The following is a 16,421-nucleotide window of genomic DNA, read 5'->3' on the forward strand; positions in this document are numbered from 1 at the left end:
ATGTGAACCATGCCAGAACGAATAAACTTAACTCTCAAACGAATTAGATCCCACATGGAAACCTCTCTCTTCTTCTTCTTCTTCTTCTTCTTCTTCTTCCTTCTTCATTCTTGTTTCTTCTTCCTTTCACCAAGGCCAACTAGGACTTGTCGGCATTAGATAACTTTCATGAGCTAGCTAGTATCTAGGATAGATACTACGCAGAAGTAATTTGAACAAGTTTCACCGTGAGCAAGCGCGCGACAAAGTAGTTGAAATTAGTCCTCACGGTCCCCGGCTTGGGTGCTTCCTCGTGTGAATGGGTTATTCTCCTCATCCTTCCTCTAGTTGTACAATGGCATAATTCGGAACATAAGGATTCATCGGAAACAACGATGGTGACCGGCGACCACTCTTCCTTTACATTTCTTTTCGTGTGCATTGAACTTTTCATGTGTAATAGTCCTTCGCGTGTGCTGCAACTTTTCCTTGTGGCTGGGGGCCATGGGAGGAGCGTTGCCCAACTATGAACGATGAGGGGGAGCGCCGCCATGTTCGGAGACGGCGGAAAAGATGAAAAAAAATTAAGGCAAAAAGATCGCTAAGAATTTGGCAACCGAAGGTCAGCAGGGCTGCGAGTTTGTTGGATGGCATGCTAGGTGGCCATCAGAGGCAAGGAACATGGCGAGGTGATCCGGCGGCGCGAGGCGAAGGCCAAAGTTATCCTGAGAAGTGGCTGTGACTGAGTAAATATGAGGGACGGGCAACACGAGGAATACATTTTTTGAAGAGTTAAAGCATACATGGGATCGGACAGGTCTGGTTTAACTCCTCAAAACAAAAATTTCAAAGAGTTCACCTATTTTAAAGGATCGTCTAGAGATGCTCTTAGCCGCATAGTTAGAGCAACTCCAACAAAGTCGTCATATGGTCCTGGCATCGTAATCAAAATGATGATTTCAGTAAAAAAAATGCCGCTCTAATAGTCATTGTTTGACCTCAGATAGTCATAATTTATGGAGGATGCTCTAAATCAAGTCGGCATGCCTTCATATTTGGAGGTTGTGGGCATGGATTGGGAGGGTGTTGCATCCGCCAACCGCATGTGCAAAAATAAAGTTTCACCTTCCTCCTCGACGGGCAGAGCATATATGTCACATTCTATGGTCTATTCACGAACTTACTAGAGGTCATCCAAGTCTCGTAGACCGTAGGGTTTAACAATCAAAATCATATAGGTGTATTCTTTCAAATGCTCTACAAGACAACATCTTTGTTGAACATACCAATCGAAACATAGTAAAGCATGTGTCAACCTACCTTACAGTTGTAAGAGTTTTGCATCTTTACCTAGAGAGGAGTATAGGTTACTCTCCTCTATTAACCAATAGTTCTCATACGCATCTCTCTTGTTGCATTATCCATCATATTTCGTGAGTCCCTTGTCTGCCAGTTTTTGATCTGATTGAATAGACATAGCAATTATTACTTTGGAGTTTCTCAATTTTCTCACATACGTCAATCGTCTTTTCATGTATCTTGAGGACTTTACATTAACCTTAGAATTGTTTATTTTGAAGTTACAATTTGATCGTCACGATTCATAAGAATAGCTGTCACCCGTTTTTCAACCACACGCAAGTCCATCAAGAGCTCACACAACTACTCTGTCTGGACAATGGTGGTATCTAAAGCTGTAAGTTCTGCTTTCATGGCTGGCCTCGTCAAAATGGTCTATTTATAAGACATTCACGACACATCGCCACCTTCCATGAGTAAATGCATACCCACTTGTAACATAGAGCACATCAAAATTAGGAATCCAATTTGAATCACTATATCCTTCAAGCACAACAGGGTACCCTGAACACTGAATTCCATAACTCACTATACCTTTCAGATAACGCATGACCCTATGAAGTGCAAGCTAATGACCATCACTCGGGTTAGATATGAACCTGCTCAATTCTCTCACAACAAATAGTATATTGGGCCTTGTTGCGCTAGCTAAGTACATGAGTGAATCAATAATTTGAGCGCATTTAAATTGATCTCTCATTTCTTTCTTATTCTTACAGACTGTCTGTCACATCCTAGTTTCCCAAATTTGGACGATGACAAGCCATGCATATGCATTTTGTAGAATTTTATGAATTAATTTGGCAAATTATAAACCATAATTTATTTAGGGAATTATTTAATTGTCCATATTAAGCCCATTGCAGAAAAATGATTTTCATAATTCCATTGGGCTGGAAATATTTTTCGTATGATCTATACTAGCCCAAATATTTTTGGGTGTTTTTTTCAGAATTTTTAGATTTTAATTGAAAATATTTAAGCCACATTCAAATCCTACTTAAAATATGAGAGAAAACTAATAGGCATTGCGCACTTGGGGGCCTCAGGCCAGCAGCAGCCACGGAACCTAGTCGGTTGCGTAGGCACTCAAGGCCCACACAACCCACTTAGCTAGCCAAACCGGTACGCAGGCGTCGATTAAGTCAGAACCGTCAGATCTTCATAGGATCCAACGTCGCGCCCAAGCGATTGACTCATTGCCAGGTGGGACCCACCTGGTAGGTTTTCGTCAACTTCTCGCTGATTTTCCTAGGCACGCCCCTGAGCACAACGTACATTTTCTCCACCTTCCCGTGCCCGATCGGCCACGCCGCCACCCCATATAAAAAGCCCTTCACCGCCATCATCCAAAGCCCTCACCCATCTCACATTCTCAACCGCCAGGCCGTTGGAGTTTCGCTTGCCGTTACCGCCGCTACCGCCGTTTGTAGATTCTGGTGAGCACATACGAGACTTTGGGGCAATTTTATACCAATGCATCCACGCACTCTAGCGGATCTTCCTGACACCAAGCACATGCCTAGGTCGACCCGGATTGTGAGTACAAGCATTTCGGAGCACCGTTGTCATCACGAGCACATTTTCGACGAGGTAAGGTTATGCCTGAGCTCGCCATCATGTCCATTCGCTTCATCGAACTCAAGCGCTTCTTGTTGACCCATCGTCGTGACCACAAGACCAGCACACATCATCACCGGCAAAGCCCGAAGCTCGTAATTGCCGCCCACAACTCCGACGGAAGATTCCCATCGCTTCCGACTAGCCCCAGCACCCCTGACCACAATTGTCACCGCCGTCTATCACTGCGTCCATAGGTATGATTCGCGCCACCCAAACCCCCTATTGAGGTCATGCACATCTATCCCGTAGCGTCACCCCGTCGTTCTCTTCTCCGGTGATGAACTCAGGCTGGCAAAAAACTCTAGGCCCATGTGGCCACCAGAGCCGTCCATCGCCTCTCATCGGACGACTACATTTTAATTTAACCGAAGAAGTATGTGTTGATCTTGATAGTCTAGATCCACTTATCTAGATAGTCTAGATTCAAATTATAGCCCTGTTGGATTGGTATCACGCAATTAGGGCACACCACGTGTCATGCTTTAGTTTAAATAGATTTTCTTGAATTACAAGTAGATGTTGATTATTCAAAAAAGTCAATGTAACTCCAAACCCTTATAACCTTTCACTTTTCATTTTCATTTTTTCCTTTTCAAACCCTTATAATACTGTACTTTTCATGTTCGGCATTCTCTTTTAATTTTTCATTTTAAATTTGTATTCAAGTTTCCAACCCGCTTTCTCGTACAACTTTTTTCTGCCTTTTCTATAGTTTATTTTTAAGAAGATTTTTAAAAATTCATTACCATTTTCTAAATCCATGATTGTTTTAATAACTGAATTTCATGAATATTTTTAATTGGTATTTTTTAACTGATGGATATTTTGGAAGCCTCCAACATTTTTTAAGTCATTAAGTTTCTTCTAAATTATTTTTTTCAAAATTAATGAACATTACTTTAAATCCATGATTGTTTTTCGAATTCCTGATTTTTTTCTAACCGACCCAAAAACCAGTGTCCTATTTTTTTTCTTTGCTAGATATGCGTTTTTTTGGTAAAAGAAAGATCTATATTTTGATAAAACTAAGACGTATAAAAAATACTAATTTTTTAAGACACAAAAAGCTAACTGAACAGGTCACATAGCCCATGCGGGGCGATTTGATGTCCCAATTCTGTGGGCGCTGCGTTGTCTGGCTTATAGCGAGACATAGAGCTCCGTCGCCTCAGGCGGTCCAAATGGGCGAATCACGCACCCACACATTGACACGTACACTAGTTTTAACCTCTTCCACTAAAAGAACTTGTTTGTCTAAAAAAAGAAACTAATAGATTTTTTACCCCCCAAAAATGTTAATGCAGTGCAAATTTTTTGTTCACGTAATTTAAGATAATATTTGTACCATTCAAAAGACAATGTTCCTGTGTTAAAAAAAATGTTCGTGACATTTAAAAATGCCACGTGTTTCAAATAAAAATATACGTGATATTCCAAAATGTTTAGAAAATAATAATATACTTTTGTGCAATAAAAAATCAAACTATTAAAAATGTTTTTGACATTTTGAAAATTATCCACACGTTTCGGAAAAAAATATGATGACATTTTAAAAATTTGTTTATACATGTAAGAAAAATGTTCGCATAGGTTTATAATTATTTGTAATACCAAAAGAATGTACATGCCATTTTTAAAAGGTTCACACGTTTGAAAACTATGTTTATGACATTTAAAAGAAATACTAATACAATGTACATAAATGATTGCCTAATTCACAAGAAATGTTTCGTATAAAAATGCTTGCGTATTCTTTAACATGTATAAATGAGTATCCTAAAAGTATACGAAAAATGAAGAACATGTATTGGAAAAAGTGCAGATGCCTTGACAAAAACCTAAAACCCTAAGTATACCATTGAAACGCAGAAAACAAAAAAAAACCCTTGATGGCAACCAATACAAAATACACATATAAAAAATAAGGAGAAAAGAGACCACACGAAAGCTTCTTAAACCGGTCTAAACCGGTCATAGATGTTCCTAGAACTGCTCCCCCAGGAACCCATATTGGCACAACCCATCTGGCGATCACCTATTAGAAGATGGTATTCCTTCTTGCATCTACTATTTCTAAATAGCTGATATTCACTAACTCTAATTCTCTTAACATGTGGTCTTTCACCTCACCAAGTGTACTATGTCAGCATCCACTAACACTATTTTATAATCTCATGTAAACCACATGCATACTCTTTGTTCACATAGTACAAGTATGAAACATTTCTACATTAAAAAATAGTAGCATTTGATTTAGATCATGTTCTTCCTACATAATTTATCTAAAATTATTCTTTAAATTTCCGCTGCAATGCGCGGGGAAATCACCTAATTAGATGAGATATAACTCCCGCAGATTCTGCGAACAATTTCAATTGTTTGATGAGAATAATCTCCTAGAGGTCCAAGGTCCACATGTACTTATTTTCTGCCGTTGACCCACTTGGACTGATGATATTCACTTATTCATGGCGACGTCAACGCAAATTTCCTATTTGCTGCCCATTGCGGTACCGGGGAACTGCCGCTGAATTGGACTGGGAAGGGAGGGAGCGACATTAATTGGGCTGGTCCATTTTAATTGTTATGTTCCTGGTCAGGTCTTAGGCCAACTCCACCGCGCGACTCTAAACGGACGTTCGTTTTGTCCTGTTTTTATCCCTTTGGGTAGGGATTTGGGGTCGTGTCCGGACCTGCCCTGGGATGCGGTGGCCGTGCGCCCAGCGCGCGGACGCATCCCGGCTGCATCCTGTCCGCGTATTATTTCTTTGCAAGTCCTTAACTTTATTTCATCATTCATTTTTGGTACATGAAAAATACATCATCACATTTTGACTAGTAAAACAAGACCAAAGAAAACAAGAACCACAAGAATACATTTTAGAAGATACCCAACTTCCATAACTGCTCCCTTGAGTTGGGTTAGGGCCTTCTCGATGCACTCGTTGTTGATCTGTGGAGGAGGAGGCTCGATCTGACATCCTCCTTTTTTCTTCAAGCCAGAAGTCGATGTTGCTTCGTCCTCACACCTAGTCTCGTGTCTAGCCTCTAATCTAGCCGCCTCCATCTTGCGTGTTTCTTTCTTCTTCTTCGAGCCTAAAGAAGTAGAGGTTGCTTCCTCGCATCTAGTCTCGTGTCTAGCCTCTAATCTAGCAACAAATGCACTTGTCTCATCTACAGCCTCTATGCTAGCTAAAAGTGCACGAACATCTACTAAATTGCGCTCTATCAATATATCGATGTACTTTTCTTCCCAATACCAAAACTTGCATCCATTCTACACAACAAAATTTGAAGTTAGCACAACTAGTTAAATCTTACCCCATCGTTTAAGCACTTGATGAACACCCATCCGGGATGTTCCGGCGTTGTAGACACGCGGCACACGACCATCCTTGGGCAGTGGTCGCACTTAATGAGTGGCAACGGTGCGCCGGCGAGCTTTTGGGCAAGCACCGAGCCCGGCCGACCGCCATTCGTGTATCTGCCGGCGGACCACCGACGGTGCAGATCCGAGCGGCTAGAGGAGGAGCCACTGCCTGCATGTGGCCTTGCGGCCCTGCCAGGGCCTTCCGGCGAGGTGCCCGGTCAGTCCATGGCGCGGCCCGGCCTCCCACAGCCGGCCGAGCTCAAGACCGACCGGATCCGCCCCAAAACCGGCCGGCGGGTGCGCAAACCAGGTGGCCGTGGTCGCGTCCGAGCCCGGCGCCGAGGGGAAGGGGTTGGGCGAGCTCGCGTCCGAACTGCACGGCTGCAATGGCAGCGACGGGAAGAGTGGGGAAGAGTGGAGGGGGTGCGGCCGGAGGGAGGGAGGGGGCGGATAGAAAAAGGCCCTCTTGTGCCACCGACGGGCGGGCCAGGGGAGGACACGCGCAGACGACCCGCGTGTCCGCGTGGTATCCGTTTCACCCCAAAAGCGGCGCAAGTTTGTGTCGGGAATGGGTCGAAAGCGGACACAAAGCGGACAAAAGTCCGTTTGCTCCCGCGCGCTGGGCCGCTTTTTTTGTCCCTTTTACCCCAAACGGATGGGGCCGGACAGGATAGGGTCGCGCGGTGAAGTTGGCCTTACGACCTCCAAGAAGGTCCCGGTCCAATTCTGGTCCGTGCATTTTGTTTTTCCTTTTTCTATTGTTTCCTTTACCAGTTTCTTTGATTATTTTTCTTTTTCCAAAAATGCTACCATTTTATTATCACTTTTAAAATTTTAAAAAACGTTGGTGGTTAAAAAATTTGAAAATGTTAAAAAAGTTTGGCATTTTAAAAAAATCCAGACTTTTAAAAATGGATGCAAGTGTCAAAAAGTTTTTGTTTACTCAAACATTGTTCACAAATTAAAAAATGTTCGTTTTTAAGAATACGTTCAGAATTTTGAAAATACCAGCTTTTTAGACAAAATGAAATTTTTTTAGAAATTACATTCTAAAAAATGTTGGCCTTTAATAAAAAAATTAGAGTTTAAAAAAATTATTTGCGTTCTAAAAAAACGTAGAAAATTCCAAAAGTTCGTGTTTTCATATTCACTTTTTATAAATAAATGTGCGCATTCTAAATAAACTTATGACAAATTCGATATTTATTGTGTTCTAAAAAAAATACACCTTTTATCCCATTTTCAAAAATTGTTCACAAATTTAAAAATATTTCTGCTTATCAATTTTTTTTAAAAGCCACCTAAAAATGCATGCTATAATGCACCCGAAGCACTACAGTGGCCGGCTTGCTAGTAGCTACTATGTGCACCCGAGTAGCTAGAGTGCATGCGGAAAACAAACCCGCAAAGCAGTATCTTAATGGGCCCGTCGGGCCGCTCGCACCTGTGTGTCTCCGAGGCATTCTAACGCAGAATGTGGCACCTAGGAACTCCCATGTTACGCTAAAAAAAGGAGCTCCTATGTCAAACGTCGTGAACAACACACAGTACTTTTTGTAAAAGTTTACGCGTTGCCCCTCTGAACAATGTTTTTGACACATTTCAGTAAGATTTCACGCTAGTTTACATGTCCATCCACACCAATTTCAGTTAGATTTCACACCAGTTGATTACTTTTTTTTGAGGGGTCACACCAGTTGATTACTTTCTATGTTCGTGTCCATCCCCTACCTCAGCCCATTTTACATGGCTCGCTATCTTGTGTCTGCGAAATGCTGACGTTTTGACACAAAGCGTATCAAATAGGATTGGCGCTGCTATACGTCGCTTCCCGCAAGACCGAGTACCATCTCGCCTAAAGCAGAACGTCTAGTGGGCGGCCCAATAATACTACATTAGTTGTTTTCGTTTCTTTCGTTGATAGTTTCGTTCATCTTTTTCTTTTTCTTTCTATGTTTTTAATTTTGTTTATATATTTTCAAAATATTACATATATATTCCAAATATTAAATTAAACTAAATTTAAATTAACTTTACTTATTTTTTAAAAGTTCACCGAGCATTAAAAAATGTTATGAAATGTAAAAATTTGCTCATGCAACTTTTATGGAGTGTTTGTACCATTGAATTTCTTTCTTGTAATTTATATAATTTTGACACATTTGAAAATATATAAAATGTCCGCTTAATTATAATTTTTTTGTACCATTCAAAATATTGTTCACAACATTTTTTAAAAAATGTATGCTTTAAAAAGTATGTTTGTGACATTTTTAGAAAATGTTCATAAGTACTCCCTCCGTTTCTAAGTATAAGCCCTTTTAGAGATTTCAACACGGATTACATACAGATGTGTATAGAGATATTTTAGAGTGTGGATTCACTTATTTTGCTCCTTACGTACTCTATATTGAAATCTCTAAAAGGTCTTATATTTAGGAACGGAGGGAGTATAGTGTAAATTTTTTGTTGCACTGTTTATAAAAATTATTCATTTCATATCAAAACACAGTACTTTTCAGCAAATATTCAGATTTCATAAAAGGGTTATGCGTTGCCCCTTGCACGTAACAAATAATTTGGCAAATTGCGGTTGGATTTCACACCATCTGATTTGTTTCTAGCGCTAGTGGAAACGGATCAAATGCCAAGTACCTCGCGCTCGCTCTTCCACTCTGGTTCAGTTTGGATTTCTTTTTCTTCCCAAACGAAGGGGGCTGTCGTTGTGTCAACATCGTGCAACTAGTGGGGTGCAACAAGGGACGGAAGAGGATCGGTGGAAGTCAGTGGTGGTGTGGGGGGAGGCGCAGGGCAAACGTTGGATGCATGTCCGGTGAGCCCTGCCAGCACCGCCACTCACACAACACAAGAGACAGACTATGAGCGGTGGCAAAAATTTCAGGTCTGCAGGTACTAGTGCAGAACATTAATTAGCTAGAAAGAGTGCACGGATCAGTTGGATTTAGAAAGGGATTGAGTCACTTTGCATTTTTCTAGCTTACATGGAAGAGAGTCTCCCAGCAAATAAGATAGTTTGAGAAGAAAACTTTGACAGGAATGAATCATATCAGTCTGTCAGCAAAGGCAACTAACCCAACACGGTGTAATAGTAGGATCGCGTTTTATCTTTCTTGCATTATGAAACATCAGGACAACTCATTCTCTTGTCCTGATTGGACTGATGGTAGGGCAAAATGGACTGTAACATCAGGACAACACATTATCTCTTGTCCTGATTAGACTCATGGTAGAGCCAAATGGACTGTAGCATCAGGACAACTCATCATCAAGATATTGTTAATGCAATGTCACTCAGTATGGTAAAGAGTAGAATGCAACGTATGAGGTCTCATGGATGAGAAGAATTTCTTGCAAATTATTTTGCAACAAACATGGCATTTAAATTCCTCCGTTCGAGGATGTTGATATTTCTGATGGACAACTCATTATCTTGTCCTGATTAGACTCATGGTAGAGCCAAATAGACTGTAACACCAGGACACCTCATTATCAACATACTGTTAATGCAATGTCACTTGTTAGTACGATAAAGAGTAGAATGCAACATATGAGGTCTTATGGATGAGAAGAATTTCTTTCAAATTATTTTGCAACAAACATGGCATTGAAATTCCTCCGTTCAAGGATGTTGATGTTCCTGATGGAAGATCACACCGGTGTTATCAAGTACAGACAAACGATGATCGTTATAGAAGAGAAGTATATCTTGGTATCATCGATCAAATCATTCAAAAGCTTGACAATCGGTTTGATGAAGTTGAGACATGTTGTTTTAATTTCCTTCTTTGTACATATTATTTTAATTAATGGAAAATACCATAGAACAATCGTTCTATGGTCTCGGGACAAAAAAATAATTGGCTTGATGAGGTTAATATGGGTTTGATTATTTGTATGTCCTCTTTATGATGCACTCAAGTTAATGAGACTTCCGTATTCTACCCCATGGACATATGAAGCACGGATTTGATAATGCTTGAATTTCAACTCGCCAACTTTATTGATGATATGAGACAAGATCATAGAGTTAGATGTGTAAGTAATACATTGGTGAGCTCTCTATTATGCTTGTTGAAACAAAAAAGAATGATCTTTATGATTTGGTCTACTTACTCATCAAGTAGGTATTGATCTTACCGGTGGCGACAACGAGTGTTGAAAGAGTATTTTCTGCAATGAATCTAGTGAAAAATAAGTTGATAACTACCACGAGTGATGATCCCTTGAACTACTTCTTAGTGAAATTTATTTAAACGAGGTGTGCTTTTGAAAGTAAGTCAAGATAACATAGTTTCTTTTTTGAGGATAAGATGAGATAGTTGAAACTTTCATGCAATGCAAAAACGGAGAGTTACCTAGTGTTGTAATTTTCTATGTGTGCATCTTTCACGTAAGACTATTTATTTTGTAATTTTGCAAAATCGGAATATTTCCTGAACAATAATGTTGTGAGATTTGATCGAGTTTTTTTATGTTATTTTTTTCTTATGTTACATGACAATTGGATTAGGTAGATTTACTTTTTTATTCCTAGGTCAGCCACTGTCCCAAACAAAACACAATACTTTCCGAAACCCAAATGATAAGTAGCTACCGACAGGTATGAGCACATGGCAAATCGATCGTTTTTATGACAATTCTAATGAAGCAAGGTTGACAAGTTAGTTGACACACACTGTAATTTTCTGTCAAAAAATAAACTGAAGCACGAAGTTGCCGTGCCTGCCAACTAAAGTTGCCATCCTGGCGTCATTAAACTTACTATCGGAAACGTTTGATTTGCCATGTGCTAGTACCTGACGTTCGGGCGTTATCAGATTCCTTGGTAAAAGCCTTACGTGTTCGTGTCCATCCACTGCCTCGGGCTATAGCGAAAACGGATCAAATGCCAAGTGCGTTGCCGCTTACTTTTGGTTCACTTTGCCCTTCCTGCATCCTCCCCCCTAACTGAAAGGGGTTGAGATCGTGTCAGCGTGTGCAACCAGTGGGGCGCAGCGCAGCGACGGGATCGGATCGGAGGTGCACAACAGCTGATCATTAGCCAGAAAAGAGCGCACGAATCAGTTGGACTTGGAAAGTGCTCGAGTCCCCCAGCATTTTCCTAGCCAGCTTTCGTCAACCCGCGCACGCACGCACGAGCAGGACGAGAGTCTCCCAGTTTTCTCCTCTCCTCTCCTCTCAAGGAAGGAACGAAGAAGAAAAAGATAGGACACGAAGGCATTTGGTTCCAAAACGGGGAAGGCAGGCTACAACAAACACAAGGAGGAGGGGAGCGGGCGGGGAGGCCGTTGCGTTTCCCGCTATTTCCTCCTTGCCCACCGCTCCCTATACAGCCTCCGCGGCGGCTGCGTCGCCTTCCCCCCGTGAGGCTCCGCATCCCCTGCATTCTTGACCTCCCCGGCGCCCACCCGCCGGCTCGCCATGGGCAACTGCTGCGCGGGATCCGGGGATGCGGAGCCCGCCGCCGGCGCCGACCCCTCCACGCGCCGCGCCGGCGCCTCCGTGCAGGCCGGCGGCGCCTCGCCCTCCTCCGCGCCCGGCCAGAACAAGCCGCCGGCCGCCATCGGCCCCGTGCTCGGCCGCCCCATGGAGGACGTGCGCAGCATCTACACCGTCGGCAAGGAGCTCGGCCGCGGCCAGTTCGGGGTCACCAGCCTCTGCACGCACAAGGCCACGGGCCAGAAGTTCGCCTGCAAGACCATCGCCAAGCGCAAGCTGTCCACCAAGGAGGACGTGGAGGACGTGCGGCGCGAGGTGCAGATCATGTACCACCTCGCCGGCCAGCCCAACATCGTGGAGCTCAAGGGCGCCTACGAGGACAAGCAGTCCGTGCACCTCGTCATGGAGCTCTGCGCCGGCGGCGAGCTCTTCGACCGGATCATCGCCAAGGGCAAGTACACGGAGCGCGCCGCCGCGGCCCTGCTCCGCACCATCGTCGAGATCATCCACACCTGCCACTCCCTCGGCGTCATCCACCGCGACCTCAAGCCCGAGAACTTCCTCCTGCTCAGCAAGGAGGAGGACGCGCCGCTCAAGGCCACCGACTTCGGGCTATCCGTCTTCTACAAGCAAGGCACGCACGCATGCATTTATCTTCTTCTTCTTTCCTGTCTAAGCAAAATAGCAAATGAAACCGCTTCGTTTCGTTGCTCAAGAAAGAATTCTGGCGCCATTGTTGGCTGCAGGGGAGGTGTTCAAGGACATCGTGGGCAGCGCCTACTACATCGCGCCGGAGGTCCTGAAGCGGAACTACGGGCCGGAGGCGGACATCTGGAGCGTCGGCGTCATCCTCTACATCCTTCTCTGCGGTGTCCCTCCCTTCTGGGCAGGCGAGTCATCTTCTAATCTACAGTAATTAACCCCCCCTAATAACAGTCTAATCGAAACGCATCACTGAGACTTAATTTTGTTGTACAAGAATCGGAGCACGGCATCTTCAATTCCATCCTGAGGGGGCAGATCGACTTCAGCAGCGACCCATGGCCACGCATTTCGTCCGGCGCCAAGGACCTCGTTAGAAAGATGCTCAACTCTGACCCCAAGAAGAGGATATCTGCCTACGATGTCCTCAGTGCGTGCACATCTCTTTGCATTTCACGTACCCCGAGTTCAGAATTCTGATCCAACGATATGCTATTGTTTTGGTGTTCAGACCATCCTTGGATCAAGGAAGACGGAGAGGCGCCTGACACGCCGCTGGACAACGCCGTCATGAACAGGCTCAAGCAGTTCAAGGCTATGAACCAGTTCAAGAAAGCTGCGCTAAGGGTCTGTCCATGCATGGTTCTGAATAATTATTCAGGAACCTCCATTTCTCATGTTCTGAACGGATGGTATGCAGGTCATCGCCGGATGCCTGTCGGAGGAAGAGATCAGGGGGCTCAAGGAGATGTTCAAGAGCATGGACTCGGACAACAGCGGCACCATCACCGTCGACGAGCTCCGGAAGGGCCTGGGGAAACAGGGGACCAAGCTCACGGAGGCCGAAGTGGAGCAGCTTATGGAAGCCGTAAGTCTCTCTATCTACATTAATTACTAGGTCCATGGAGATAGCGGCCCGTTTTGAGCTTTGCTGGTCCAGGCCGACGCCGACGGGAGCGGGACGATCGACTACGATGAGTTCATCACGGCGACGATGCACATGAACAGGATGGACCGGGAAGAGCACCTCTACACCGCCTTCCAGTACTTCGACAAGGACAACAGCGGGTACGTAACCTGACAAGTTCACATTCTCTCCTCATCGACAGACATGAACTCACTCATTCTTGGCCTTTCCATGGCTGCCGCATGCAGCTACATTTCCAAGGAGGAGCTCGAGCAGGCCCTTCGGGAGAAGGGGCTTCTGGACGGCAGAGACATGAGCGAAATCGTGTCGGAAGTCGACGCCGACAACGTAATTAACGAGTGTATTCTTTGTTGATGGTGGATGGATGCGTGCGTGCGTGCGTTGCGTTGGCCAAATGATGGTCTGAAAGCTCGCCGTGGCTGTGCAGGACGGGAGGATCGACTACAGCGAGTTCGTGGCGATGATGAGGAAAGGGGCCCCCGAGGGGGCCAACCCCAAGAAGCGGCGCGACGTCGTGCTATAGGGGACGGCGGCTTGGTCGAGGAAGCCGGCGGTCGATCCGCAACAGAACAGCAAGCGATCGAGCGTGCCTGCGAGGCAGCTCGCGACGACGACGACGACGACGATAACGAGCTCATGTACATTTTTCACAGAAGAGGTCGAGTAGCAAATGTTCATATATATACCGTGGGATTGGGAGTCGAAAATGTTGGTACGCTGTCGGGCACGTATCTTCTTCTCTGGTTCTGCTGGTTCCCTTGACTGCCAGGGGAATTAGTTTAGTATGTACTGTATACATCAGTTGAGTAAGTTGGACATTTTTGAGCCTGAATTTGTACGCGGTTTCAGCCTTGAAAATGTGCAGGTGTGTAACTTGAGTGAAGTAACGAGCGTGTTGTTGATGTGTCTCTCGCGTGCTTCCAAACTCTCTATGGCTCGTGGAACAGCATGAAGTACAACTGTACAAGCAGGCAGCTTATTTACATGTAGAACAGGAAGGCAGAATCAAGATCAATGGCTCAGCGGCAAGTGGCCTCAACGAACTCTGCTCATGAGTGCATGCCTGTCTGCTCCGCTCTTCTGCGGGCCGAGCTAGCCATGAAGTATGCGTGCAAAAGATAAGGCTCAACATGAGTCCGACTTCAAATCAAATTAACAAAGCCATAACACATAATAGGTGCATACAACTTGCATAGTAGGACCACGAACACAAATATATTGATAAAAATATAAATGGATTAGATCTAAAATCATGGCACTCAGACCCTAGTGATAAGCATTAATCATATCAAAGTCATAGCAATATCAATCTCAAAACATAGTGAATACTAGGGATCAAGCCCTAACAAAACCAACTTGATTACATGATAAATCTCATCCAATCCATCACTGTCCAGCAAGCCTACGAAAGAATTACTCACTCCCGGCGGTGAGCATCATGAAATTGGTGATGGAGAATGGTTGATGATTACGACGACGAAAGATCCCCCCTCTCCGGATCTCCGAACGGACTTCAGATCTGGCCTCCCGATGAAGGACAAGAGGTGGCGGCGGCTCCGTATCGTAAAACGCGATGAAACTTCCTTTTCTATTTTTTCTCGGGAAGTAGGAATTTATAGTATCCAGATTAGGGTCAGCGAAGCCTCGTGGGGCCCACTACCCACCAGGGCGCACCCCGGGGGTGGCACGCCCTGGTGCCTAGTGGACAGTAGGGCCCCTCCCACCGGTGGGTCTTTGCTCTAGTATTTTTCTTTTTTCCAATTTTTTTTTCCAAAAAGTTTCGTCCAATTTCGAGAACTTTTATTTCTGCACAAAAAACAACACCTTGATAGTTCTGCTGAAAACAATGTTAGTCTAGGTTAGTTTCACTCAAATGATGCAAATTAGAGTCCAAAATAAGAGCAGAAATGTTTGGAAAAGTAGATACGGCGGAGACGTATCAGTGGTTTAATAAGAATATTTGTATTAAGGTTTGTGATTCCCGAAGCATGCACGTACAGTCTTCCGTTATGCTAAGAAGTTGGAGCACGATTTATTATTAAGTGTTCCTTTGCGTGAAGGTCAGAGGCGTGCGATGGTTAACTCCTACAAACCTCCCCCTAGGGGCATGCATACTACTCCCTCCGTTCCGAATTACCCGTCACAGAAATAGATGTATCTACAACTATAGTTCTAGATACATCTATTACGGAGGGAGTAGTACTTTGCTTTGAGGGCTACTAAATTTTCGTAATAAGTATGTGAGTTCCTTATGACTAATTTAACTCCATGGATTATACACACTCTCACCTTTTCGCAATTTGCTAGCCTCTTCGATATCATACATTGCCCTTTCTCACCTCAAGATGTGATGAAAACTTCGCTGGTGCATCTAAACCTCGTGATATAATACACTCTATCACACATAAGCCTCCTTATATTTTCCTCAAAATAGCCACCATACCTACCTATTATGGCATTTTCGTAGCCATTTCGAGATATATTGCCATGCAACATCCACCGTTTTGTTTATTGTGACACACATCATCATTGCCATATTGCTTTGCATGATCATATAGCTGACATAGTATTTGTGTCTCAACCACCATTCATCATTATCATACATCACTACAAAAAAACACATCCATGACATTTTGGGCCGAACGAAATTTTTTCTATCATACTTACGACACTTCTATGACGATAATTGTGACAAAACCCGGTATCATCATAGATGTGGCGGGATCCTACTTCTATGACAAAAAATCATGACAGAAAATGGGTTTTTCATCCTGAGCGGGCCGGAGACGCAGCTGAATGACATTCTTTGAGCTGTCCATGACGGAAAAAACCATGGTAGAAGCGAGGGCGAGGAAAATTTCGAGGAGTTCCCGGTTACGGTGGGTGGTCGGGGGCCAAGCGATGCACGTTTCTCTCGTACACGTAAGCGCGTGTGTGCGAGGCGTTGGGCTCTAACTGAACCTGAGCGATTGCACTAGCTACGTTACTGAACCCGAGTGA

General features: G+C 44.0%; 1 protein-coding gene across 1 annotated transcript; it reads left to right on the forward strand.

The window, feature by feature from the left end:
• The first annotated feature begins 11,773 nt into the window (after positions 1-11,773).
• Positions 11,774-14,329, forward strand: LOC119269330 (calcium-dependent protein kinase 2). The gene is made up of 8 exons (XM_037551130.1): positions 11,774-12,425; positions 12,538-12,681; positions 12,771-12,923; positions 13,005-13,120; positions 13,194-13,361; positions 13,434-13,561; positions 13,649-13,748; positions 13,849-14,329. The coding sequence occupies exons 1-8, from the start codon at positions 11,774-11,776 to the stop codon at positions 13,942-13,944; spliced, it is 1,557 nt and encodes a 518-aa protein (XP_037407027.1). The 3' UTR covers positions 13,945-14,329.
• Positions 14,330-16,421: the final 2,092 nt, after the last annotated feature.

The sequence above is a fragment of the Triticum dicoccoides genome, chromosome 3A (genome assembly GCF_002162155.2).
Source record: "Triticum dicoccoides isolate Atlit2015 ecotype Zavitan chromosome 3A, WEW_v2.0, whole genome shotgun sequence".
Classification (NCBI taxonomy): Eukaryota; Viridiplantae; Streptophyta; class Magnoliopsida; order Poales; family Poaceae; genus Triticum; species Triticum dicoccoides.

Bases quoted from the DNA above. Each gene is read 5' to 3' on its own strand.
- LOC119269330 (XM_037551130.1), top strand. From the start codon at position 11,774: ATGGGCAACTGCTGCGCGGGATCCGGGGATGCGGAGCCCGCCGCCGGC. The intron at 13,362-13,433 runs GTAAGTCTCTCT...TTGCTGGTCCAG, and splicing joins TGGAGCAGCTTATGGAAGCC to GCCGACGCCGACGGGAGCGG. The intron at 13,749-13,848 runs GTAATTAACGAG...GTGGCTGTGCAG, and splicing joins CGGAAGTCGACGCCGACAAC to GACGGGAGGATCGACTACAG.